The sequence below is a fragment of the Capsella rubella genome, unplaced genomic scaffold (genome assembly GCF_000375325.1).
Source record: "Capsella rubella cultivar Monte Gargano unplaced genomic scaffold, Caprub1_0 scaffold_6, whole genome shotgun sequence".
Classification (NCBI taxonomy): domain Eukaryota; kingdom Viridiplantae; phylum Streptophyta; class Magnoliopsida; order Brassicales; family Brassicaceae; genus Capsella; species Capsella rubella.
The window spans coordinates 12,997,471-13,024,970 of NW_006238918.1; the positions used below are offsets into that span (position 1 = coordinate 12,997,471).

A 27,500-nucleotide genomic window follows, 5' to 3' on the forward strand; every position below is an offset into this window, starting at 1 on the left:
GGAGATCAAGAAAGGAGTTGAGAGGAAGACAAGATGCGTAGCAGGAAGATCTAGTTTCAGTTAGGGTACATTAGAAGTATAAATATGTGTAATCGAATACTCGGTGTATTATCTGTAACCTAATACAACAATCAATAACAACAAGTTCATATTCTCGTACTCATCTCGATATTCTTACGAGCCTAAACTAGAGAAGCTAACCCAAGTTCCTTAGATCTTTAATATGTTCGTGTTAATCAACTTTGGTGGTTTCTTGCACCCACAGCTTCCAGCTTCAGATTCCTCACTAGAATACTGACCATTCAAAGGAAACTATCCGGAGACTTCATTTACTTCAACACTGATCAGAAACTTGGACTCCAGATAGTAAGAATCTTTGGTGAGAATTGCATGTGTGAATGGATACATCAGTCATTAACACATACATCATACATACATGCATAATGTGTTTGTATATAACATAACATATTTTGAAATTCTCACGACGAATAAGTAACTGTAATTTTGACCGACAATTATAACCCAAAATAGGATTATGCATGCTAGAGTAAAACCTCCATAAATTAATACTCGATAAATTCATAATCTCTATAAATTAATAAATTTCTCCCTTCCCAAGTTAAATAAGTATAATTTTGACACAATTCGATAAAATGATAAGATAATGATATTTTTTGAAAACAGTTTGTAAATATATATGGTACCAATAAAACTATAGATTAATAATTATATAAAATTATTAATATATATTATCTATATACATGAAACTTATTTAGTGAAATATGACTATTGTGTTGTTATTTATTCATAAATTTAGATTATTTTTTTGTTAAAATTCAGTTTTAATAGATTTCATGTACCAAAATTTTATAGTGTTTTGTTCAATGCACGATGATTTTTTTTTTGTAATTGATTCTAATTTTGATGTTTATATTTTTTAAAGATTAACAAATTAGGAAAATCGCTCTATAATTAATAATTCTTAATTTCAATAAATTAATAAAATTTTTCACATGCTCGACATAATTAGTGTATAAAGGTTTTACTATGATTTATTTTTTAATGATAATTTCTAGTTTGTGATTGGTAAGAAGTCATTTAAAATCTTAGTTTGTGATTTGTAAAAAGTCTTATAAAAATCTCAATATATCTGAGGATTGTTAATGAAAAATCTAAGATGGTTAATGAATTCAATATATATGTTATTGGTTTATGATTTTATATACTTTTCTTCACAAGATAAAGTCATGGAAAGTTTCATTATAATAGAGAGATTTTTAGGTAACTTTACAAGATTATAGAAAAACTTAAGTAACAAGATTACAGAAAAATCTCTAGCAATCTTTTAAAATATTTCACTGATTCACACTTTCAATGATTTTATTGAAAAAATATTTATAAAGTAGAACCATAAGTATATTATTAGGTCTCATAATTTCATCTCCTCCTTCTCTTGCATAAACTATAATTTCTTTGGAAGAGCAGTCAATTTTTTAAAGATGATGAACATGAGAAGTAACAAACGAGATGATCTGCCCGAAGATTTGGTAGTGGAGATACTCTCTAGGGTTCCAGTGGTGTCTATGTTACGATTACGAGCTACAACCAAAACATGGAACGTTCTGATCAAAGATGGGAGGGTTGGTAAGAAACACTATGATAATAATGCACCAAGACGACCAAGGCACTCTCTTATTATCATGTTGATTGCTTTTAGGGTTTATTTGGTGCGCGTCAATCTTAATCAAGATTACAACAACAAGGTAAAGATAATAAGTCAATTTAGTCTAAAAGATCCAGTTTATAATTCTTTAAAAGAAGTTGATATTCGCAACATCTTTCATTGCGACGGCTTATTGCTATGCGCTACCAAATACAATAGACTAGTTGTTTGGAATCCGTGTTCGGTTGAAACTAAGTGGATCAAACCAAGTCGTTTCTACAAGGACTCGGATATCTATGCTCTCGGTAAATCCTCATGCAACAAGTACAAGGTCTTGAGGATAAATCAGGATGGTTTTACTAGCCGGTCAATATTACTTGAATGCGAAATATATGACTTTATCTCGAATTCATGGAGAATTGTTGGCAAGACTCGCAGCTGGTCGATACGAGAGTGGAAGAGCTGTGGTATATCTGTGAATGGAAATACATACTGGCTTGCTAATTCCACTAAAGACGACACAAGAAGGGATTTTTTACTTGGCTTTGATTTTTCGACCGAGAGATTTACAAGCGTCTCTCTTCCGGTTGATCATCGTATGTACTATAAACTTATCGCTTTATCAGTGACTAGAGAAGATCAAAAACTTTGTATGTTAGCTAGTTGGTCCAATGAGACATCAATTAGTGATGTATGGATTGCAACCAAGATTGAGAGTAGTACTGGAGCCGCGTCATGGGCCAAATTTCTATCAATCCGGTTGGTTGACAAGCCTTTTTGCTTTACTATTCGGACGAATGTCTTGGTCGACAAGGAGAACAAAGTTTTAGTGTGTCGCGGTAAACATGGAGTCTCCAACTATTTCTTACACGTTGTGGGAGAGGATAACAAGTGTATACAAGTGGATCATCATGATCCAAAATCTACATGCTCACTTCTCGTCAATTATGTTCCAAGTTTGGTTCAAATCAACCAAAGTTTATAGTTCTTGCAGTGAGGCAAATAGGAATTAGTAGCTAGGAATATAATCAATCTATGATTGTTACACTAGGGCCATCTTCGGCATTTTATATCCTAAGTTATGAATTATATATCCATCAAGTCTTAGATATAGATTTGATTGTGAAAGAAATTGCCATATATGTTATGAATAATTATAAATATTATATGGATGTCCATTGTAGACCCATTAGGTTAAATGATGTCTAGCCTAAACTCTAATATTGTATCCTATATGTATATGTTACATAGATTAATAACAAGAGAACAATTCCCTAAACCATTTTGTTCTTAATAATATTACACTCTTTTTTATTTTAGTGTTGGTGAAAAGGCTTTATTAGAGAAAAAATGTCCACTCGTTTTTTATGTGACACAATTACCTTCCGAGGCGTCTTCCTCGATGGTTAGTTATATTCCAACTTTGGTTCAAATCCAACAAGGTTTATATATAGTTTTTGGAGTAAAGCAAAAGGACTAGTAGTTAGTAATCTGTGATTTTAAGACAAAGTTATGCATTATCTATCTTAGTATTCTTTAAATCTCTGTGATTACTAAAACAAGTGATAAGCCTTGTTTTAGTTGTTTTTTTGGATAAAACTTAATAAGTCATCATGTTTTATATATTTTCTGAGATAAGGTTAACAAAGAGATTTATTTATTTTTGTTCTATATTACGTTTATTTCGGATTCCATGATAGACCACAGGATTATCAATTACACATGATAACTAAATAAAATATACCATTCAAAGTATATTTAAGATCTCCTCCTTTTATGAAAATTTTAAATACGTTTATTTCTTTTTTATTTCTGTATTACGTTTTCTTTTTTGTTCTCTTTTAGGTCTCATAACTTTCATCTCCTCCTTGTCTTGCAACCCTATAATTTTCTTTGGAAGCAGTCAGTTTTTAAAGATGATAAAGGAGAGAAGAATCACACGAGATGATCTGCCCGAGGATTTGGTAGTGGAGATACTCTCTAGGATTCCAGTGGTGTCTTTGGTACGATTACGAGCTACATCCAAAGCATGGAACGTTCTGATCAAAGATGGGAGGGTTGCTAAGAAACAATATGATAATAATGAACCAAGACGACCAAGGCACTCTCTAATTATCATGTTGATTGCTTTTAGGGTTTATTTGGTGAACGTCGATCTTCATCAAGTTTACAACAACAAGGTAAAGATAATAAGTCAATTTAGCCTGAAAGATCCAACTTATAATTCTTTAAAAGAAGTTGATATATGCAACATCTTTCATTGCGACGGCTTATTGCTATGCACTACCAAATACAGTAGACTAGTTGTTTGGAATCCGTGTTCGGGAGAAACTAAGTTGATCAAACCAAGTCGTTTCTACGAGTCGGATATCTATGCTCTCGGTAAATCCTCATGCAACAAGTACAAGGTCTTGAGGATAAATCAAGATTATTTTACTAGCCGGTCAGTATTAGTTGAATGCGAAATATATGACTTTACCTCTAATTCGTGGAGAGTTGTTGGCAAGACTAGCAGATGGTTTATACGTGACTCGAAAGGCTGTGGTACGTCTGTGAATGGAAATACATACTGGCTTGCTAATTCCTCTAAAGACACAAATAGGGATTTTTTACTTGGCTTTGATTTTTCGACCGAGAGATTTACAAGCGTCTCTCTTCCTGGTGATCATCGTCTGTATGATCGTCTTATCGCTTTATCAGTGACTAGAGAAGATCAAAAACTTTGTATGTTAGCAATTCAGGCGAGGTGGCCAACCATTGGTGATGTATGGATTGCAACCAAGATTGAGAGTAGTACTGGAACTGCGTCATGGGCCAAGTTTCTATCACTCGATTTGATTGGCAAGCCTGTTTCCTTTATTAGTGTGATAAATTTCTTGTTGGACAAGAAGGACAAAGTTTTAGTGTGTCGCGGTAAACATAGAGCCTCCACCTATTTCTTATACGTTGTGGGAGAGGATAATAAGTGTATACAAGTGGATCATCATGATCCAAAATCTACATGCTTACTTGTCGTCAATTATGTTCCAACTTTGGTTCAAATCAACCAAAGTTTATAGTTCTTGCAGTGAGGCAATTAGTAGCTAGGAATCTATTATTGTTGCACTAGGGCCGTCTTAGGCATTTTGTATCCTATATATATATGTTACATAGATTAATAACAAGAGAACAATTCCCTAAACCATTTTGTTCTTAATAATATTTCACTCTTTTTTTCTTTTTGTGTTGGTGAAAAAAATGTCCACTCGTTTCTTTATGTGACACTTACCTTCCGAGACGTCTTGCTCGATCGTGCGAGTGCATAGAGAAAGGTAATGAGTCGAGATAAGGTTCATCGGATCGGTGGTGTAGAACACTCATCGTGGTACAAGTTCCAACAACGATTTAATAAGACCTAATACATATTTATAGCCGAAGTCACAAAATATATATATGTATGATGTATGTGTCTAGACTTAATTCATTACAGAAAATTCTACTATTAGTTAGACATCAATGGCTCCGGAACCATGATGTTGTTGTTTATCTCTAGGGACTTGAGAATATTACAGAAGAATTCTTGACTATCTCAGCTTAGTTTCCAGCTTCAGAGAAGCTTTTGAATGAGAGTCTACACACTTCACATTGTAGCTTCTCGCACCAAGCAACTCTCTAATGATCATGTTGATTGCTTTTAGAGCTTATTTGGTGAGCGTTGATCTCCATTACATTCACAACAACAAGGTAAATATAACAAAACAAGTCACTTGAAGCATAAGATCTTCTTTTTTAATTCTTCAAAAGCAGTAGATCGATATATGCAAAGTAATTCATTACCTCGGCCTATTGCTATGCACCACCATAGACAATATACAATACTTACTGGCTAGCTTGCTTCTAGTCAAGAGAAGACAAGTGGACATCTTTCAGAGATTTGCAAGTGTCTCTTTCTCTACCTGCCGGTGTTCATCTTTCTTATCTCTCTTTATAATCAGTGACTAGAGAATATCATAAACTTTGTATCTTAGGGGCATGCAGAGCGATACACTGAGATACACGATATGGCTTGCAACTAAGATTATATAAGGATTTTTCTTCACAAATCTTAAGGTAAGATTTATGCAAGAACCTTGCAATAAGGATGGCCTGGAAGAAAATAATGGGAATATGAAGAGTTGAGCATCTTTCAAATCTAAAGCTTCTTACAAAACTTCTTTGTATCTTGATCTGATTTTTTCTTCAAGGTTTTTTCAACAAATATATATATATATATTAAAATGCAATTGTAAATTTTTTTGATAGCCAAAAAAGTAAAAATTATTATTATTTGGTCAGCATATTTTAAAATTTAAGACTTACCTATTTAGGTGTGATGAAATATTTTGGCCTCATAACTCTCATCTCGCCTCCTGCTCTTGCAGCCCTAGTTTCTTTGGAAGCAAGTTATCATAAAAAAAGTCAGTTTTGAAGATGAAGAGAATAAGCATAGTGGATCTCCCCGAGGATTTGGTAGTTGAAATCATCTCTAGGGTTCCAGCGTTATCTTTGGTAGGACTGCGATCTACATGCAAAAAATCAAACGCTCTGATCAATGATGAGAGCCTTGCTAAGAAACACTATACTAATGCACCAAGGCAGTCTCTGATCATCATGTTGATTGCTTCTAGGGTTTATTTGGTAAGCGTCGATCTTCATAAAATTGACAACAACAAGGTAAAGATAACAACTCAATTTAGCTTAAAAGATCCTCTTTATGATTCTTTTAAAGAAGTTGATATACGCAACATCTTTCATTGCGACGGCTTATTGCTATGCACAACTCGAGACAATAGACTGGTCGTTTGGAATCCGTGTTTACGCGAAACTAAGTGGATTCGACCAAGAAGCTTTTACTACAAAACATTTGATATCTTTGCTCTCGGTAAATCCTCATGCAACAAGTACAAAATCTTGAGGATGGATCAATTTAATCATACTTGCCCTGTATTTCTAGATTACGAAATCTATGACTTTACCTCTAATTTGTGGAGAGTTGGTGGTAAGATCACTAGCGAATGGTTCATACCACGGTGGTCGGACCGCGGCATGTATGTGAATGGGAACACTTACTGGCTTGCTTCTACTAAAGACATTATGAGTGATATATTCTTACTTGGTTTTGACTTTTCAACAGAGAAATTTACAAAGGTGTCTCTTCCGGGTGATCAACTTTCTTATCATGTAGTTTCTTTATCAGTTACTAGAGAAGATCCAAAAATTTGTATGATAGCAAGAAGGAGCATCATTCAGGTACACGATGTAGATGTATGGATTGCAACTAAGATTGAGAGTAACGGAGCCGCGTCATGGAGCAAGTTCCTATCAATTGATTTAGCTAATTGCTGCAAGCTTTCTTGCTTTGGTACTGGGATGAATGTCTTGGTCGACCAAGAGAACAAAGTTTTGGTGTGTCCCGGTAAAAATGGGATGTCCAAATTTTTCGTACACGTTGTGGGAGAGGACAAATGTATACAAGTAGATCATCATGATGCTAAATCTATATGCTCACTTGTCATCAGTTATGTTCCAACTTTGGTTCAAATCCAACAAGGTTCATAGTTACGTTCTTGGAGTGAGGCAAAGGGAACTAAGGAAGTACAAGAAGCTAGCTAGTAATCTCATATGATTGTCACACTAAGTAATGTATTATTCAAATCTCTACAAGTAATAAGCCTTGATTTGGTTGTTTTATTTGTTATAATTTATAATATTTATTTCCTTAATTAACCATCCTTTTGTTTGGAATAATATATACATATGTATGTGTGGACTTTAATACAATAACATGAACTTTTATTATTAGACATCAGTGGCTCCTTGGTTGTGATCTCTAAGGAAAGATCATAGTATGAGTTTTTCCTGAGTTTCCAGCTTCAGTTTCCTCACTGGAGTGAATCTGATACGTTTCAGAGCTAAAGCTAGTGCTGCATCCAGAGACTTCAGTACTTAAAGACTGATCAGAAACTTGGACTCCAGAAAGTAAGAATCTTTGGTGAGAATTACAAGTGTGAATGGCTACATCACAGTCATTGCACAGTAATGCTCTGTCCTCTAAGCAGAAGAAGTACCCTTTTCTCTCCTACAAACATATATGTTTTCTTGAGAACATTACTTAAAGAACTAAGCAAGAGTCAAAAGAGAAAACAGTATGGAACCTGGCAGATATCACATAGAGGAGGAGCTCCAGAGCTTGTAGTGGCCGAGACTGCTGCATCTTTTTGTAAGGCGACTCGGTGATGTCTCTGGAAAATTTTGTTAGCTTCATGAACTTTAATGTCACATGGCTTGCAAAGAACAGCTTCATCTGAACAACAAAGTACTTCTGCTTCAGCCTTCTCACACACTTCACATTGTATCTTCATCCTTCAAATTTTGGCAAAACAGAGCAAACGTGTCTTAATATTAATAAGAAGTAGGACAAGAAGTGAATCTAAGGCAAGAGGAATAAGAAAGAACAAGATTGAATAGGTTCACATGTTTGGGTTTAGGCCAACTTTGGGTGGCATTTAAATCAAATAAATGTTTTCTCCTACCAAAATCTTCATGACAAGATCTTTTTCAGAAGCTTGTGTAGTTTTTTTACTTCCTTTTGAAACATAAATTGGCAGACATAACGACAAGTTTATCTTAAGACACAAGCATGGCAAGCCAAAAATAATGGGAGGACCACAATACACATAAAGACTGTGGATTAAAAGTAACTAGCCATAGGGCAATAGAGGTCAAAAACTCTAAAGCATGGCACGTTCCCACTCTTACCCATCCCTTTCCCATGCAGCAGCCAAAACTCATCAGCATTCTCATCTTTGGGTTTATCAAAAAACAGTTTTGGTCTCAATTACAGTGATGGGCCAATAATATATAGGCCTGCATGGATATAAAGTATAATACATGGGCTAGTCCAAAGTTAACTTCTGTTTCGGCTCCACTATAGTTTTACATGAAGTCTCTGGAACATGAGAGAAGCACTCAAAGACACGTTCAACGTGTAATAACATAATTAGTAACCATGTCACACAGACAAAATGCTAGAACAATCTCAATATATCTGCAAAACTCTACCAAGATATTTCAAGAAACTTCTTCGTTCTTCATAGAATGTGTATATATAAACCAGGAGGATTGAGACTTAACTTCATAGAAAACAACAAGAAAGTGAATTAAAACAAGCCTACAAAAACGTTGGTTACAACCTTCTACGAAAAAGCCAAATCACTAACCATGATGAAGCACTTGCTAAGCCTCTTCATAGGAGCTTTGTTACTTATAAACATCAAAACAAGTGAAGGGTCTTTCTCCTCTGCACTTGAAACTACAACAGGAAGCTTGCTATCTGATCTCTGGCTAGACCGGTTCCCCGATCCATTCAAGATCTTGGAGAGAATCCCATTAGAACTGGAGAGGGACACGAGTGTGGCTCTGTCTCCAACCAGAGTGGACTGGAAAGAAACAGCAGAAGGGCATGAGATAATGCTCGATGTCCCCGGTTTAAAAAAGGATGAAGTGAAGATAGAAGTGGAAGAGAACCGAGTTTTGCGAGTGAGTGGAGAGAGGAAAAGAGAAGAAGAGAAGAACGGAGATCAGTGGCATAGAGTGGAGAGATCATATGGTAAGTTCTGGAGACAGTTTAAGCTACCTGATAATGTTGATATGGAATCAGTCAAGGCCAAGCTTGAGAACGGTGTCCTCACTATTAACCTCACTAAGCTATCCCCTGATCAAGTCAAGGGTCCAAGAGTTGTTAACATTGCAGCTGAAGAGGACCAAACTGCAAAGATAAGCTCTTCTGAATCCAAAGAACTGTGATTGTGTAAACTATATACTTATAAATCCAAGAGTTTTGAGTTTCATATTGTGTGAGCTAAAGATGGAGTGTTATATTTTGTAACCTATCTACCAAAATCTGTGTAACCTTTTTCTATGTAATAAAATTTTCAAGTCTTTATTTTTTTACAGAACATCATTTATATGAAATGTAATGTTCAAGAAAATGTAACTTCAGATTCCAAACTAATAAAGATCAAGTAATGTGGATTTGTTTTGGAGTCGATTTTGGTAGAAACTTGAAACTAGATTTTATTATTCAGATAACAGAGAAAATACTCTGACAAAAACCAGGAAAGTGACCAGAACCAATACAAAAAGTGAAGAAACAGAACACAAAGAGTTGGAACTATTTGGACTTAGATTTCATGAGCTGCTGAGCATCAGATGGAGTTGGAAGTGCAGGAATAGCTCCTTTCTGAGTTGTACACACAGCTCCACAAGCATTTGCAAAAGCAAGAGCTTCCTTAAGCTTCCCTTCATCCTGCAACATTCACACATTACTCAATATATCAATATGCCTAATCGAAAAACGTCATCTAAATGTTTGCGGTTATACATACATTGAGTATGGAGCCATCTTTTCCAAGTGAAACAAGAAATGAACCAACAAAAGAGTCACCAGCTCCAGTTGTATCAATTGCTTTCACAGCGTATCCAGGAATTCTCCCTTTGAACTTCTGCAAATTTTGTCAGTCAAAACGTTGTTTAGATCATTCTTAAAAGTTGCAATCATATCTAAATCTGATTTATGTTTTGTTACCTTTGTGTAGTATCTGCAGCCTTTCTCTCCATCAGTTACAATAAGCAGCTTGAGCTTATCATGCATGAGAGACAAAACAACATCATCCTTCTCTGCATCTCCACCAGTAAGGAAAGTTACCTCATCATCACTCACCTAAACACAACACACTCAACACTAAGATCAACCAAAACAGAACATATAAAACGAGTTCTGTTCTACAAACATATACCTTGATAATATCAGCCTCATTCCAAATACTTTTGATGCCCTCTATGGCAGCCTCAGAGGAAGGCCAAAGAGGCAACCGAACATTCGGGTCATAAGACAGCAAAACTCCTGCATCTTTTGCAGTTTTCATAGCAGCCATGTGAGCAGTTCTACATGGCTCAGAGATCAAGCTAATAGAACCATAGTGAAAAATCTTGGCTTTCTTGATAAGATCTTTGTTGAGTTCAGATTCTTTCAAGAGCATGTCAGCACTCGGGTTCCTGTAAAACATGAACTCTCTCTCACCATCTTTTTTCAATGTCACAAAGGCCAACGCAGTTCTTGCATTGGTGTCGAAACAAACACCTTCACTATTCACACCATTCTTCTTCAATATGTTCACCAACATGTGTCCAAACTCATCATCACCAACCTGTAAAAACATCACACATCACTCTACAGGCTCTATGTAATAGATTGTAACATAAGAAAAAATATACAAACCTTGCCGATGAAAGCAGATTTGCCACCGAGTTTGGAGATAGCACAAGCAACATTAGCAGGAGCACCACCAGGGGCTTTGAGGAAACCTGTGGACTCAGCTAAAGAAACACCAGAAGTGTCAGGGACAAAGTCGATAAGCATTTCACCAAAGGAAACAATCAATGGAGAAGCCATCTTCAGAGGAAATAAAAATGCAAACAAAACAAGAAATGTTAACATACAAAAGAAACAAGAAACTTCTCTTTATAATTAACCTCGAGAATGTGTAACAGAAAAGCTTGGAAAGTGGGATAAAGACTTAACAAAATCCCTGATTTGTAGCAAAACTCAGTCCAAACTTTGACTGTAATAAAAACCCTTCAATCTATCTTAACATTTTTGAAATACATTTTGTACTAAAATCTAATTTAGGTTATAACCTTTTATTTTGTAATATTTGCATAATCAAACCCTTGCCATTTGAATAAATAACAAAATTTAAAGTAAATTTTGTAATTAAATCACAATCAAATCTCAAAACTGGAAATAAATATTGATTAAAACAAAAAAATTTCCTAAAATATCTCTCTAATAATTTGAATCTCTCTCCAATATATTTATATAATCTTATTTATTTTCCATTTATATTATTACATAAAAAATATTTATAATAAAAATACAAATTTTGAAAACGGACGTATATAACTCAATTGATAAAGGGAAAATGTTTATATAAGAGTTCAAAACCATCATAAATATGACTAATATGTTTCCAACTACAAATGAGCATGAAATTTGGTTTCTTAGGCATCCAAATTAAAAAAATTATTCTGTTTAATCCGGTTATATATTTAAGAAAATTAAATTTTTAAAAAGTTTCAAAATATTATAAATTTTAATTTCTTAGAAAGGTTTAAAATATTATGGAAACTCTTACTAAATATTCTAACATTTAATTGAAAGTATTATTAATATTTTAACTCTAATTTTTTTTAAAATATAATAATATTGTCGATAAATATGATTGTACGGATTTGAGTTTACATAAATAGGATTATATTTTTCTTACGGGTTGCCTATGATAAAATATTTTTACGGGTTAAGTTAAAATATAATTTGTTTTACAACAAAATTATTTCGTGGTGTACTGCGGGTTGACCACATATATCTATAAATCTACTTATAATACAAATTTATAAAGTATGTAAAATTAAATAAAATAAACACGTATAAAACTAGACTATATAAATCAAATACAAAAATGACCAATCAAACAAATATATTAAATTATGGACTCGTGGTGTACCACGGGGTAAATCCTAGTTTATTATGTAACACTAACTCAGTTCTAAAGAAGTAACTAAAGGATTCAATAAATCGTGGGTTTGGTAACACACAACGTACCAAGTTGTTACAGAAGTTTTTATTATCTCAAAGTACTGTATTAACACACTCCTCACTATCTATATATATAAAGTTAGCTTTTTCTCTCTTCTCCTTAAGCCACATCATCATCCTAATCATCATCCACCTCATTTTATTATTTCATTTTTAAAATTAATTATATCATTTTATCATATAATTTTAAGATTTAGACCTATGTAAATAAGTTTTTCAAAAAGGAATATGAAAAGTTTTTTCTTATATTATACATTATAAAACTAAAAAAGATAATTGATTACAAAAATAAAAAAAAACTTACTAATTATCGATTATACTAACAAATATATAAATAATAGATTATAGTTTTTAAGTGTTTCAAATATATATATATATCAGTTAAAAATAATATGACACAAAATTCGATTATATTTACACAATTTAAACCTAAATTATAATGAGATTTAACGGGAATAGAACAAAAAGTAAGAAATTTTGAGTATATAAATCTATCTAATTTATGTCTCACAAAATTTTCCAACATAAATGAGATAGGTATGAACGAAACATGAATTATCATTTTAAAATAACGTATAAAAAGGTAAAAAAACCAAAAAATTATTTAAAGGTTTCCAATATGAATTTAACTAATATTTTCCAATACAACACATATGTTAAACGAATAAACAAAATAAAAAGTTAACTATATTTTATAAAAATTAAAAATTTAAATAAATAAAATATTAAATGAAATAAACCAAATATAAAGTAAATTATACTAATATGTTAAATTTAAAAATTGTTCCACATGAAAAAACATAAAATATATAAAACATAAAATCAGAAACAAAAATATAATAGTATAAAAATGATCATAACGAGATATAAATTATGTCAAATCCAAAAAAAAATGTAAAACAAAAAAAACTTATGACAATATATAAAGAGATAATGTAAACAATAAAAAATACAACAATCCACCCGAAACCCACAAATCATTTTCAAATTTCGGGCCAACATATTAAAAAGGCCCACAATATTAACATATATATCTATATATGGTAAAAACCCTAATATCACATGTTTATGAGTTTCTCAATGATTCTTCACCGCACTTCCGTTTATACTCACACTTCGCCTTATACAATACACACTTAATTTCTCAACAACTAATAAAGCTAAAACTCAATACGTTTTCTATACAAACATAATCTAAGTAAAAAAGAAAATATGGTATAGTGAAAAATTTAACTAGAAAATAAAATACGAATCAATTACTTATAAACAATGTAATAAACTCCCGCGCGTAGCGCGAGCAACCGACTAGTATACAATATTTCTAAGGGTTTAAACCCAAAAGAGCCATTATGAAAACTAGTGTAGGTTGGAACCGATTACAAACGAAACTTGATGGTGAAGCTGAGAGGTGGAACGAACGTAACGTTGCGAACGCTACAAGGTTTCTCAAACGCTTCACCAAAACCTTGGATTTCAACACGTTGGAGAGTGTTCCTCTCGGGATTGAAGTAGAAAACATAATACGGTTGTTTAGCTGTATACTTGCGCATCGAAAACACTATCTCACCCGAAGCGGTCGCTCCAGCGATGGAAACTTGGTGACGGAAGAACTTATCATCGGTCCAAGTGTAGGCATATTTCGACCATTCCTGTTTCTCAACATCCTCTAGAACCCACAAATGCAACTCATTAACAGGATCAACATCGAGCTTATTCTCCCAATAAGTGTACACATCAAGCTCCAAATGCATATCATCATCCCCATAAAGGTCAACATCATCCTCCCAATAAACCACAGCTAATTTCCCCTTGTAGTTTAACAACCGACAAAACCTTTCTATGTAGACAAAAGTGAATTTTTCAGACCGAACATCAAAACAAACGATCACATAATCATCATACGTTACATTCTCAGATTCGTCTCTACCTAAGTAATACAAAACACCATTGATGCATACCCCATCACTGTTAATATCATGTCGTAAGGGACATTTTATCTTTCTCCACCTCATATTCCCATCTCTAAATGTAAGAACTCTATGATGACCCGGACCAGATGGGTAAGCCATGAACAATGCCTTGTATTGCTTACCAATCGGATCAAACCCGAAAAAGCTATACGCCTTTCGGTAACTATATCGAAAAGGCAAAACTGCATACCGTCCTGTGCTAGGGTTGCATATCACAGGTCTCCCTTGGTATCGATTACCATGGAAATAGATCAAGCCAGAAACATAGCCACATGAAAAATATTTTAGGTTAGTATGATGATTGATCATTAAATCGTCTGGACACAACTTCGCATGATACTCGGCGGCTGCTACAAAAGCCGAAGACGATTTCTCGTATGAATTCTGAAACTGAGGCAACGAGAAGAACCTCCACACATTGATGCCCATCTCTACGTGGTCGTTGCCGTTCTCTGCAATGGCGAATAAGAGGCATGGCCTAGAGGGCCTGGTCAGGAACAATTCCTTGAAATATGGACTACCTAACAATGATGCCCATTGCTTCGACACGCAGTGACACCTAGCAACTGACTTTTCAGGCAATCTCGACAATATATCTAAGAGGAGATCACTTGGTATGGGAGATGATGAACTCATGATGGCACCTATGTAACGAAGAAAGAGAAATATATGTTTTGTATATCAAATAAGATCTGGAGGCTAGAGAAACCAGTTGACAAAAGACCTAGAGACATGTAGCTATATATATACTTCGTGAGATGAGACCTATATTTGCGTTTTCCGATTTTAGTCGGTTAAGACAAACAAAATTGGGCTTAGTTAACGTCCAAGTGGGCTGACAAAGGATATATTTATTTGTTTAATAGACTGTTCATCTAATTTTGTTAAAACCCATTTATTAAACGGACATAAACGTGTTTGTCCATTTATGTCCGACAAAATTTATAACGGACACGAACATTAAACGGGCTCAAAATTTTGTGAAGGCCCGTTTATGTCCAACGGACAACTGTCCATAATAACATTCCTAGAATAAACCCATTGATCCCACAATTTATACTGTATATGTTAGCGGCAAAAATATGATTCCTTTGGCAAGAAAAAGAAAAGAGTCTTGGCATTGAAGAAATAAACGTGTGACTTTAATTCCATGGCAAGGCAACTTAAGTTTCATGTTTTTTTTTTTTTGCTTTCACAACCATGTTAGATCCTCACATAAGTCACATTTAAGGTGTTAATTGGTTTTTCACTACCACGGTTGTTAGCCGTTGATACCAATCATACAAACCAATGGTTTTCTTGGTTTCTCGTTTGTGTAAACTTGAACGTCGACACTATGAGTGCTAGATTGAGAATGACGTTTTTGCTCTTCGTATATTTTTTAAACTTGTGTTTGTCCAAATTTTTGTTGGAGGATTTCAAAACTAACAAAATATAGATGAACTACAAATGTATAACATTTTTGCTAAATTAACTAAGAAACTAAAAAAATAATATTTACAATTAGTAAACTAACTATAGTCACTTGGTTAGCATAATGACGAGATTGATTTTTTTTTTTTTAATCGAGTGGTGGTAGAGATAGTCACTTGGTCTGCAATGGAGGTGGCCGGTGGTTACCACAGCGGAAGTGGCCAGTTATGGTGTGGGGTGGTGGTACCAAATTAATTTGTTCAAAAAAAAAAAAAACTTGGTCATGCCAAATTTATGCGGATGAGCATATATACCAGAAATATATGTTTTCAATGAATTTAGATTAAGACGATTTGATTTCAACTCCAAATTAGACACAAATTATTTTTTTTAATAAATTTCTATATCATTGTGATAATTTAAAAGTTTGATACAAGTCTGTCTGTATATGAATTTCTTTTAGTTTGGTTTGGTTTACTTTTTTTTTTTCACCCCTAATCCAATGAATGTGAGTTTTTCTATTTTTGTTGCTCCTTCGCTGTGATCGAATAAGAATGGATAAGAGGCTCGTGGGATTGACGTGAGAGGGGTAGGGGTAGCTATACTTCTGGGAGCGAACTCCATGCGAATATGAAGCGCATGGATACAAGTTATGACTTGGAATGAAAGACAGTTCCGAATAAGTTTTGTATGTCAAATCATAATTTTTATTAAGTTGACAACAAAAATATATTTTAAATCTATTATATCTTCTTATATATTAAAAGAAAAGTACAATTTGATATTGCTAATAATTGGCCAAAATTACCTCTCAATTAATGAAAAAGGAGAACATTTATTGATAAATTAGAAAGGGCCTAAATTTTTTTGTCCACTAACATGGCCAGAATTTGTCGAGCCCAATATGAAAATATTAAATGGGCCTAATTGAACCCGCATTAGACATTAGTAGATTATCACTACTCACTAGCACCAAAATCTCGGTCACCGAGGGAGAGGAGAGGAGCTGAGAAGCAGCCCTGGGCAAAATATTCGTTAGATTCGCTTCGATTCGATATTCGTTTCGATTCGATTCGAAAAATTCAAATATCTATAAGATATTGAACTGAAGCAAATATGAAAATGTAGTATTCGTAAAAACCGAAGCAAATAACAAATATTGATTTTATTAGTGCCGAATATCCGCTTCGCTTCGTATATTTATATATATGTATTAATATAAATCATTTTATAATATATATATATAATATGTGTATTTATAGATTTGGGTATATATCTTATAGGTTTATTATTCAAATTATTATATTTTGGTCCGTTGGTTTTTTTGCTAAATGTTGTTCTTAAGCAAATAAAACTTTATTAGAAAAATCAATATTAAAAATAAAATGTGAGAATTCAATGGACGGTGGTTACATTTTCTTCTTATTTTGAAAACATGTCAAACAAGAACCTCTAATATCTCATATTTTGCATTTTATATTTGTGTACTATATGTTTTTAGTTTTTTAAAAAATTTAGATGGGTCGAAGCAAAACGAAGCAACTAATTCGCAAATATTAGGAAAAATATTTGAATATTCGAAGTTCCGAATACTCGAAAATTTACGAAGCGAAGCAAATAGCAAAATCAACTATTCGGTCGAAGCGAAGCAAATCACAAATATCACAAAAGGAGTGATGAAAAAGATTAGTGACGGTGATTTTTTTTTCTTTTTTTTTTCTTTTGTCTTTTTCTTTTTTCTTTTTTCCTTTTTTTTCTTTTTCCTAAACGTATTTCTGTTAAATGTTCAATAATAATTATATAAAGTTAGATTAATATTTAATTATTTTACCTATGAACTTATAAATTTTAAAATATTTTAATATTAGCTTTTACATTAAAATTATCAGTATTATGATACATAAATTAATTAATATAATACTCCAAAATAATTTTATTTATTGTTAACTAACAAGTATTATGATTTTTCATTTATAAACAACTTAGAAATATTTATACGTGTTGAAATAATATTCACAATTTATATTTATATATTTTTAAAAATATAATTGGGTTGTATACATATTTTTCTGTTTTTTAAACAAGTTCTGATTCTAACTTTGGATATTTTGCTTAGTCGGATCTAGATCAAAAGATGAACATCTTGTTAAACGGGTTGTATATATATATTTTAAAGTCAATATCGACCATCATTGGAATTGGTTTGACTGTAAATGTTTTTCCCCACACCTTTAAGTAAATATGTATCGTGATACTAAATTACACATGTACTGCTGTACAACAAGTTAAATTAAAAAACACTAAAAATAAAATCATTTAATTTGAAACTATATATATTAAGGGATATTTGCACAACTAACCAACAAAATTTCAAAACAACATCTAATTTGTTACTTATATATTAAGTTTATTTCCGTATATTTACTGGACCATTTTTAAATTTAAATATTCATGAAATCAATGTAAATAATTTTAAATTGAACTAGATATAAACATACAAAAATTTTAACATTTTGTGATAAAATATTTTATGGCGGTATGATACGGGTTAAAACTAATACTCAAATCTGCCTAAGAAATGATGTAAAAGACAAAAAATAAATAAAAAATAATACATCATCGAGCTCTATATACTCACTTAATTTTCTACCTCTAAATTAATCATTCAAAATATTTGATAAGGCTAGAAACCAAATCTCCTGCTTTCGCAAACTTTTACACGTGCAACCGCCGCAACTACTTTGTTTAAATTAACCAAACTCTATATTACTATCGTAAAATTATATTTTTATAATAAAATAGTAGTTCAAATAAACTATCGTGCTATAATTTCTATTAATATGAAAATTTTAAATTACAAATATTGTCTTGCGGTGTAACGTGGGTTCAAACCTAGTATAAATATATTTACTAATAACAAAATTGGATCAGAGAAGGGAAAACAAAATTCTCCAAATTCAATTAAAAAAAAAATTATTTTCGTTTCTCTTTCTAATGCATAATCACGATATTGGTAACTCTAATTAAATATTGATCTATGGGACCTAATGATCGAATATGGCAACATTTAAAGAAAAGAAAAATCATAGAACTCTAATAACTTTTGCTCAAGTTTTGGTATTTATATTTAGTTTTGCGCTGAATATTATGTTTATAATTCATTTGCAGTTAACAGTGTTTATAATTCATCGGTTCAACTTGGTTGTGTAGTTGAGATAGTAGAAAATGTCAGCAAGGTTGTAAAAATGGCAATCTTTACACAAAGTATATTTTCGTAATGATAAGTAACTGAATATTTCTTATATTTTAAAGTAATTGAACCTCTTTTAATGTGAGATTAGAAGTCTGATAAAGATTATAATCAAATAGGTGAGGATTCTTTTCTCGTGCAAAATGATGGTTTAGAGTTTCTTCTAAAAGAGGAAGAGAAGATAAGATGGTATCTATATTAATATTTTTAGGTACATTTTGTGTTCTAATTTTTGTTTGGTAAGATTTATATAATTAAACCTTTACCATTTGAATAAATAAAAAGCATTTAAGGTAAATTTTGTAATTAGATCACACAAAAATCAAAAATACATATTTACAATGTTATGCCATTGAAATTTATTATTTATTTTAAAAATTCAAAACCAATATTTATTCTATTTAACAAAATTTCCTAAAATCTCCCTATAGAAATCCAAATTATCATTTTTCAATTTCCTTCTCTCAAATATTTGTTTAATATCTTTATATGATCATCTTTGTTTTTATTTTATGTTATTACATAACACATATGTATAATAAATTAATTTTTTTTTGCATATTTTACAATTTGAAAAAAAATATATATATATATCTTAAAAAATAAAAAAATAGTAAAACAAATTATACCATTGAAAAATCTAGTGATATATATTATTAATAAAAAATAGGATATGTTTGTGAAGAAAGACTTATTGAAAAGAAAAAAAAAAGGATATGTTGATTAAAAAAACATTTCAACTATCTCCAAATGCACCAAGCATAGATTTTTTATAATTCTAGTTTAATTATTGATTATATATTTATATTAAGACAGAATGATTTTATAAGCCTATATTTATAAATAAGAACAAATTTCTTAGAATCTAATAACTTTTTTCTCAAATAATATATATTTTCTTTTATATTATCCAAGTGATTATTACTCATATTCAAACACATTTATTATCCCAAGTGGGCAAAATTGCAAAACAAACAAGATCCAAAATAATCCCACAAACTAGGTGCTCATAGACTCATAGTACCAAATTCCCATTTTTACCCCTTATCCAGTCCTTTTAAAAGGCTAAAACCGTCATTTATCAAATCTAGACAGTAGTAACGAATAAAATCACCGGCCAACGCCTCTGGTTTCAAAACTTCCAATTTCACAAGGCATAGCAAATATTGTTGGCTTCTTCTTCTCCTCTTTAAATAAACACATCAACCCACTGCACTTTCTCTCCAAACATCATCCAGAACAAACAAACAATTCTCAAAAACACAAAAAAAAGTTTCATAAAATCATTCTCTGAAGAAAAAGATGAGTTCTACTAGCAAAGCATGGACTGTTGCAGTAAGCATTGGAGCCGTTGAGGCATTAAAAGACCAACTAGGTCTTTGTCGTTGGAACTATATACACTTGTCTGTGAATCATCATCTCAAGAACAACGTTAGATCTGTTTCTCAAGGGAAAAGGCTTTCGTCTTCTGTCTCTGCTGCTGCTGTTATCTCTTCTGGTGAGATTGAGAAGGTCAAGAAAGCTGAAGAACCGCTTAGAACTGTCATGTACTTGAGCTGTTGCCTGTTGGGGCCCTAACTAAATTTGTGTACAATATATAGTTTTCATACTTCTATATAAATTCATTGAATCAACTTAGAATGGAAATGATCTTGTAAAAGAAACATTACAAGAAATCTAAAAGAAAATCAAGATTTACAATTTTTTTTGCATCAATCAAGCTTATAAGCCAACCATTTGAAGCTACAAAGTGTCAAATGGTTGGATTAAGCACACATAACACAAGTCTAGTCTAGTTGAGCAAGTTTAATATCCAAAAAATTGACACAAGAGATCAAGAAGATCAAGAGGACAAGATAGGTAAGACAGCTTCCTTAGTGTTTCAGATTGGATTACAAAACAGTGAGTCTTGAATTGAGGATGGATGAATAATAAGCCCAAAGATTCAAGTTCAAGCAATGTTCTCACTATCTGCAACACAATGATAACTAGATCCCTTTCCATTATTTACACATTAGAACTGTCACCTAATAACATCTCCAAAAGTTTCAAAACCTGAAACCAGTTATAAGCATAATCCCCATCAACATTGCAATACCATATAAAGGCTTAGTTCAAAGAGAGATACAACAAAACAAACATCAATGTGACTCAGATTCACTACTCTTCTAAGCTATAACGTTTCTTGACAGCTTCAGTTATCTCCCAAACAACTTTCATGTCTTTAGGGAAAACAACCACATCTCCTTTCCCTATCTCAAAGGTCTCATCTTTCTTGTCGTATCCGTCTACATTCACTTTCACCTTCCCTTCTACGAAAAACATCGTCTCTGTCTTCTTAAACTCCCACGGAAACTTGCTTGGAGCTCCTTCCCACCTTAAACAAATGCACATCACAATTCAGTCTAAAATTTGATTTCTTTCTCAGTTTCCTTATGTCTATTTCGAAGAATCAATTAAGCTATTAGCTTACCAAATCTACATGTTCTCAGACACAATTAGACCCTAAATACAGATTCTTGCAGCTATTAGTTCACCAAATGTACACACTAACATGTTCTCATACACAATTAGACCCTAAACACAGATTCTTGAAGCAAGAAATCAAACTGTTCTGACTCTTGACCTAAATACTCAGATTAGATCAACACTTCCAAAGTAACAAGTAAAGAACCTATTGGTTCTGCTTGTTAAAACCCTAGTTCTGTATCAACGCCATTGAAGCAAAGAAACAGAGAGATAAGAGAAAGTTACAGACTTGGGCCTCTAATTCTGTATCAACACAATTAGACCCTAAATACAGATTCTTGCAGCAAGAAATCAAACTGTTCTGAATCCTGACCTAAACACTCAGATTATATCAACACTAACACAAAGTAACAAGTAAAGCTAGTTTGGTTCTGCTTGTTAAACCCTAGTTCTGTAATCAACACCATTGAAGTAAAGAAACAGAGATAGATAAAGAGAAAGTTACAGACTTGGGCCAAGAAGAGACCCCTAGCTGAGCAAGTTTGGCATCAGAAGCTTGACGCAAGATCTTCACTCCATGGATATCAATAGGAAACTCAGAGCCGGAGTAGACAGAGAGGATTGCTTCTTTAAGGTTAAGCCTCGGGATGATCAAGGCAACGCAAACGCAGACTGTAAAGAGAAGCAGAGACAAAGTTTGAAAATGCTTACCCATTTGGATTTTCACAATCTGTGAGTTTAGAATTGATGAAAACGAAGTCAAAGATTCAAGCTTTTTTTTCAAGTGATGGTCTCTTCGAATTCGTTAAAGGTGGAAACTTTACTAAATCTGAGCGTTGAAAGAAGGGTTTACCTACGACTGCGACGAGTTCGGGTAACCAAACCAAACCGAACCTGTTAATTTTTGGTTTGATTTGGTTTGATTCAGGTATAGGAATTTGGTTTAAAATTAACCGACCAAAAAGTGGATTCAATTCGGTTTGGGTTTTGGTTTGGCGACCCGAACAAAATCTCTACAAGCCGATTTTAAACCGAAATCCAAAAAGTCGGTTTGGTTTGATTCGGGACTAAACCCGCAGGGCTATTTTAGGATAAATGAATATTATTTGGGAAATTAAATAGAATTGGAGAAATTGTCTTACTAAAAATAGTTAAAATTATTGGACAATACAAAGTCAAACAACATCTACATTCTTATTTGGAATAAATAATTTGGTTAATCTGTTCATAAAAAAAAACTTTTAGTTTCAAAAGAATACAAAATACTTCTACGCTAAACTAAACTAAAATAAATTGTTACCAGATTTAAATGTAAGCATCGAATACGCATTTTTGTTTTTGTTTTTAAGCTTAATAGTTTCCCAATTTTGTTTTTTTTTTTTGTATATGAACTCCACAATCATCATTTTTGTTTTTGATAAAAATCCTTATCTTCTTTTTTTTTTTTGTATGAAAAAATCCATATCAAATTTTCACATTTTGAGAGTATATGAATTACTGACACATACTATATACAGAAATACCCTTAAATAGCATTAAAATATGTTTTATGGAAAATTATATCACACACTCTACAAATTCTCAAAAATGGCACTAATTAACACAGTTATAATTTTTAGAATTTTTCCTTAAGTTTTGGATTGTCTATTATACACATTTGGAGTATAGTTTTTAAGGGGTATGGTTTATTTTTTAGAGTCTATGATTTAATTTTGATTTATGGTTCTAAATTTCGAAAAATATGAGAGTGTATGCTAAGTTCGGAAGTGATACGTCTACAAAACGAAAATTTTCAATAATGATATCTTTTAAATTTCGACCTTGTAAAAGATATGATTACAATATATAATAGAGATCCAAATTAACTATGAATATCCAAACATATATTGAAAATCCCTTAATATATATATATATATATGATTATTACGGTAATTCAGATTCATCAATCTCTGACTCTCTATAATAATGTTTCTTCACATCTTCAGTAACATCCACAAATACTTTCATGTCTTTAGGAAACACAACCAGATCTCCTGCTTTTAATTCTAAGGCTTCACCTTCTTTGTGATGCTCTTCTATATTCACTTTCAACTTCCCCTTGGCGAAGTACATTGTTTCTGTCTTCTTGAATTGCCATGGAAATTTGCGTGGATTGCTCTCCCTTCTACATAAGTTTGATCAACCAGTTACTTAGTCAAACCGTACATTGTACTAACTAATTCGAGCCAAACATAATGACTAATACGACGACTCGACTAAAGTTGATACGTGTTTCAGTTTAACTAATACGACTCTTGACTTCAAAATCTACTTAGTCTAAATACGTGTTTCAGTTTATTTTCCTTAAAACAAATGAACCAAACCATTCGAGCACGGAGCACATAGGCTTAACATATCTACCATAGAAAAAGAACGTTGATTTTTTTTGAATTTTTTTCTGAAAATAACACAATTGCATATGGGTTCAAGGCAGAATCATTTGATCTATGGATATCTTGTGACTCTTTTAATTTGAAAAGCTGGTCGTATGAATTAGCCCGGGATTTAAGAAATAACCGAACCAAACTGATATTATGGATGTTCGGTTCGGTTTTGGTTATGGCGACTGAACCGATCAGCAAAAAAAAAATTAGAAAACCGAAATATTTCGGTTAATTCGGTTCGGTTATTGGTTAACCGATTTTTTTTTTTGTTTTTTTTCTTTTTACAGATATAACCGAAATCTACCCTTAAAACCAAACTATCCGGAATAACCGAGATAACCCGAAATTATCCTTAAAACCCCGAAAAGCACATATATTTTTTTATATTAAATTTTGGTTAATTTCGGTTTCAGAATTTTAAAACCAAATTAACCGAAAAACTGTACCAAAACTTGTTTCAGATAATTCGGCAAGATTTTCAAAACTCAAAAAAACCGGAAATCCAAAAGAACCGAAATACCCGAAAAAACCGAAGTCGCAGGGCTACTATGAATGATCAGTCAAAAAATTTTTTTGACTCTTTCTGACATACCACAATTTATCGATAATCCATTTGAAAATTATAAATATATTACGTAAATTTCAGTTTTTTCGCCAGATTTTATGGATTTTTCATCCGTCAAATATCCGTAAAGAAATTTCAAACAAATGCATCCATAAATATGTAAATAACCATGAAAATCGACATGTTGTTTTGCGTAATTAAGACCTAACTAGTTGAATGTCAATAGATTACTGCGACAAGAAGTACTCAAGATGTTTGAAACATTAACATACTACACAACTCTCGACCTTTCTGGTAGTAAATTAGAAATTGGTTCCCGCATGTTAATTATGATGCACTTTCAAGTGTTAAAGGATAATAAACACTAGTACAACCCTAGTTCTATAATTATATGCCACTGAAATGTTATAAGAAAACCAAAAGAGTATACGAAAGAAAAACATACAAAGGCCAAGAGGCAACTCCAAGTTCAGCAAGCTTAGCATCCGGCGTCTGTTTAAAGATCTTGATTCCATGAATCTCAGTGGAAACCGCAAGAGCGAAACTCGAATCACGGTTAAGTTCCATACTCCTCAAAACTTTAAACTAAATGAACAAGAAAGATCAAGAGATGAATCTGTGTGTTGTTTAGAGAAAGCATTCACAAAACATGTGTTGATATTTAAAACCATTGCGTGATAATGATAGTACTGTAGCATTTCCAAAACATGAAATAAGAGAGAAAAGTTTGTGGTCTCTAATTTTTGCCTCATGAATAATGCCATTGCCGTCCATACATTTTGGTTGTTGCTAGTACTGATATTTTTTTTGACCCATGTTGAAGATAAAAGGACGAGACCATTCATTGATACTTCCCAACACATGAAAATTTAGGTAAATATAAGATTATATATCACTTTTTGAAACTTGTTTAAAATATGTAAAGTAAAGATATTATAAAATTCTGAAAATGTTATGAATCTTATACTAATTAAACTATATGAAGGACATACAAATAAAAACACGACTAGTCTATTCAATGTGAATTGATTTTTCTTAAGTCCGTAAAACTTAACATATCCTAATTAACGTCCTTGAGAGCGAGTACAAGCATTAAGCACATCATTGAGTTTTGAGAGCGTGTATAAACTAACCATAAGATGATATCAATTTAATTTTTTCTTAACTTAGTTCTTAAAAAAAAGAAGAAAAAACAAAATCTGTCTCACTTTCAAGAACTTTAATTTATTAAATTTTTTATAAATGAGATGTTAAAATCAATATTGCAAAAAATTTTGTTTAAAAAACAAACATAAAAAAGGTAATAAATTATTGAACCTCAACCCCATTTATACATAAACTTAAAAGTTCCGGCTGCATTATTTCGAACATATATTCCATCTTCTTGCGCTCGCCAGAAACATACGTTAGGCTTTCTACCCCCACATACATCATGTATAAACCTTTCTTTTCCGATAAATGCGTCAATCTTTGCATATTGCACAAAATCAGGACCCTGAAAAAATATGATACCGAAAAAGAAATCAAATGAATAATTTATATATAAAACGAGAAAATGTTGAAAAACTTTGTACACTATAAAAAAGTGAAAACAAATAAAAGTAAATTTTGAAAGAAATTACCTTCCATAAATTGCACCATATCAAAGTTTTTGGGAAAACCGTGAGTTTGAGTGACATTTTAACATTGGAGGGAAGAAAATCAATTTTAGTCTCTCGATTACCAGATACACAATTGATCTTTAGTTCTTTTTTACCTCCAAGATGATTCAAAACTTCTATATTATAATTCCTAAATATAAGAATAGAGTTTATCTTCTGGATGGAGATGAAAAATAAGAAGAAGAAACATACTAGAATTTTCCCCATCTTTGTTACTTTATTTTATCGTCCTTACATGATTATGTATATATATACGCACTTTTCACATATGCATGCAAATAAATGCCATATGGGTAAAATAATGATGGTTTGATATCTTTCTCTTTTCCTTAAAATAAACCATATATTCGATTTTTTTGGTCTGACCATATATTCGATATCTATTGATTGGAAATAATCCTATATATACACTATGCGAAATTAGGAAATAAGTTCTTATTGATTTCGATTTTCCTAAGTTCTAAAATATCTCTACTAATCTGATTTCTATTTTCCTAAATCAATTTCGATTTATACTTATACAATCTTTATATTTAACATAATATTCCTAAAATATCTCGAAAATAAATATATATGTTTTCCTTTAAAATTAAAATATCAAATCAGTTGATTCCTTGGAATTTTGACAGTTAGTTTTGGAAAAATATCCATAGTCGCCTTAAATAGTAAACAGAAACTTTCAGTCTTTCACAAAAAAAAGAAAGTAAACAGAAGTTTAAAATATCTTAATCACTGATTTTATTAATATACAATATTGAGAATAACATATTTATTAGTAGTATTCATTGACAATGAGCAATCTTGATTTGCAAAATATTTGTGGAGTTATTATAAGGAATACTAGTGATGGACCCGCACGTACGTGCGGGGTTATTTTTGCAAAACTACGATTTTTTTTATGTAGATACGATTTTGGTAAAAGTTTGTTATATAAGTTTATTTGAAAAATTATACATAGGCATACAATTGTAAAATATAGATATTGTTTACTTAATATAGTTTTAAAATAATTTAAATGAAAATGTTAAATGATATTACGTGTTTATTTTTTAAACTAATCAAAACATTTCTAACTGTTTGCTTAGAGATGTTAAATCGGATTTGGATTTGGCTTTAGTTTGAATTATTTTACAATTGTAAAATATAGATATTGTTTACTTAATATAGTTTTAAAATAATTTAAATGAAAATGTTAAATGATATTACGTGTTTATTTTTTAAACTAATCAAAACATTTCGAACTGTTTGCTTAGAGATGTTAAATCGGATTTGGATTTGGCTTTAGTTTGAATTATTTACGTATAGTTAGGAATGAGAAACCTGTCCCGTCCCGACCCGTCCCTTCCTGTCTCGTCCCAACCCATCCCGTCTCGTCCCGTCCGGACCCGTCCTGTCTGTATCGTCCTCTATC

At 32.0% G+C, this 27,500-nt stretch overlaps 10 protein-coding genes across 10 annotated transcripts; 4 read left to right on the top strand and 6 right to left on the bottom strand.

Moving 5' to 3' along the window:
* Nucleotides 1–210: 210 nt before the first annotated feature.
* Nucleotides 211–8,043, bottom strand: LOC17883354 (B-box zinc finger protein 23). Its single transcript, XM_006289698.2, has 4 exons — nt 7,837–8,043; nt 7,568–7,760; nt 6,658–6,659; nt 211–312 (listed from the first exon to the last, which is right to left on the bottom strand). Exons 1-4 carry the CDS (start codon nt 8,041–8,043, stop codon nt 211–213), a joined length of 504 nt encoding a protein of 167 aa, XP_006289760.2.
* LOC17881347 (putative F-box protein At4g10190) lies at nt 1,463–2,663 on the top strand. Its single transcript, XM_006289424.2, has one exon. The coding sequence runs from the start codon at nt 1,500–1,502 to the stop codon at nt 2,646–2,648; it is 1,149 nt and encodes a 382-aa protein (XP_006289486.2). The 5' UTR covers nt 1,463–1,499; the 3' UTR covers nt 2,649–2,663.
* LOC17883458 (putative F-box protein At4g10190) lies at nt 3,580–4,792 on the top strand. Its single transcript, XM_006289310.2, has one exon. It carries the CDS (start codon nt 3,580–3,582, stop codon nt 4,720–4,722), a length of 1,143 nt encoding a protein of 380 aa, XP_006289372.1. The 3' UTR covers nt 4,723–4,792.
* Nucleotides 8,044–8,836: 793 nt separating the features above from the next.
* LOC17881984 (22.0 kDa heat shock protein) lies at nt 8,837–9,639 on the top strand. The gene has a single exon (XM_006288996.2). It carries the CDS (start codon nt 8,903–8,905, stop codon nt 9,485–9,487), a length of 585 nt encoding a protein of 194 aa, XP_006289058.1. The 5' UTR covers nt 8,837–8,902; the 3' UTR covers nt 9,488–9,639.
* Nucleotides 9,640–9,727: 88 nt separating this feature from the next.
* Nucleotides 9,728–11,171, bottom strand: LOC17884171 (probable fructokinase-5). Its single transcript, XM_006289531.2, has 5 exons — nt 10,962–11,171; nt 10,480–10,890; nt 10,269–10,403; nt 10,069–10,185; nt 9,728–9,989 (listed from the first exon to the last, which is right to left on the bottom strand). Exons 1-5 carry the CDS (start codon nt 11,133–11,135, stop codon nt 9,855–9,857), a joined length of 972 nt encoding a protein of 323 aa, XP_006289593.1. The 5' UTR covers nt 11,136–11,171; the 3' UTR covers nt 9,728–9,854.
* A 2,357-nt stretch (nt 11,172–13,528) lies between these two features.
* Nucleotides 13,529–14,944, bottom strand: LOC111830126 (F-box protein At2g16450-like). The gene has a single exon (XM_023781455.1). The coding sequence runs from the start codon at nt 14,942–14,944 to the stop codon at nt 13,715–13,717; it is 1,230 nt and encodes a 409-aa protein (XP_023637223.1). The 3' UTR covers nt 13,529–13,714.
* Nucleotides 14,945–20,215: 5,271 nt separating this feature from the next.
* LOC17882936 lies at nt 20,216–20,663 on the top strand. Its single transcript, XM_006288910.2, has one exon. It carries the CDS (start codon nt 20,274–20,276, stop codon nt 20,547–20,549), a length of 276 nt encoding a protein of 91 aa, XP_006288972.1. The 5' UTR covers nt 20,216–20,273; the 3' UTR covers nt 20,550–20,663.
* Nucleotides 20,664–20,915: 252 nt separating this feature from the next.
* Nucleotides 20,916–22,252, bottom strand: LOC17884415. Its single transcript, XM_006286522.2, has 2 exons — nt 21,950–22,252; nt 20,916–21,348 (listed from the first exon to the last, which is right to left on the bottom strand). Exons 1-2 carry the CDS (start codon nt 22,153–22,155, stop codon nt 21,132–21,134), a joined length of 423 nt encoding a protein of 140 aa, XP_006286584.2. The 5' UTR covers nt 22,156–22,252; the 3' UTR covers nt 20,916–21,131.
* Nucleotides 22,253–23,334: 1,082 nt separating this feature from the next.
* On the bottom strand, nt 23,335–25,073 carry LOC17883031. Its single transcript, XM_006290040.2, has 2 exons — nt 24,874–25,073; nt 23,335–23,604 (listed from the first exon to the last, which is right to left on the bottom strand). Exons 1-2 carry the CDS (start codon nt 24,993–24,995, stop codon nt 23,364–23,366), a joined length of 363 nt encoding a protein of 120 aa, XP_006290102.1. The 5' UTR covers nt 24,996–25,073; the 3' UTR covers nt 23,335–23,363.
* Nucleotides 25,074–25,746: 673 nt separating this feature from the next.
* LOC17881429 (S-protein homolog 21) lies at nt 25,747–26,296 on the bottom strand. The gene is made up of 2 exons (XM_006289565.1): nt 26,051–26,296; nt 25,747–25,923 (listed from the first exon to the last, which is right to left on the bottom strand). The coding sequence occupies exons 1-2, from the start codon at nt 26,294–26,296 to the stop codon at nt 25,747–25,749; spliced, it is 423 nt and encodes a 140-aa protein (XP_006289627.1).
* Between the last annotated feature and the right edge of the window lie 1,204 nt (nt 26,297–27,500).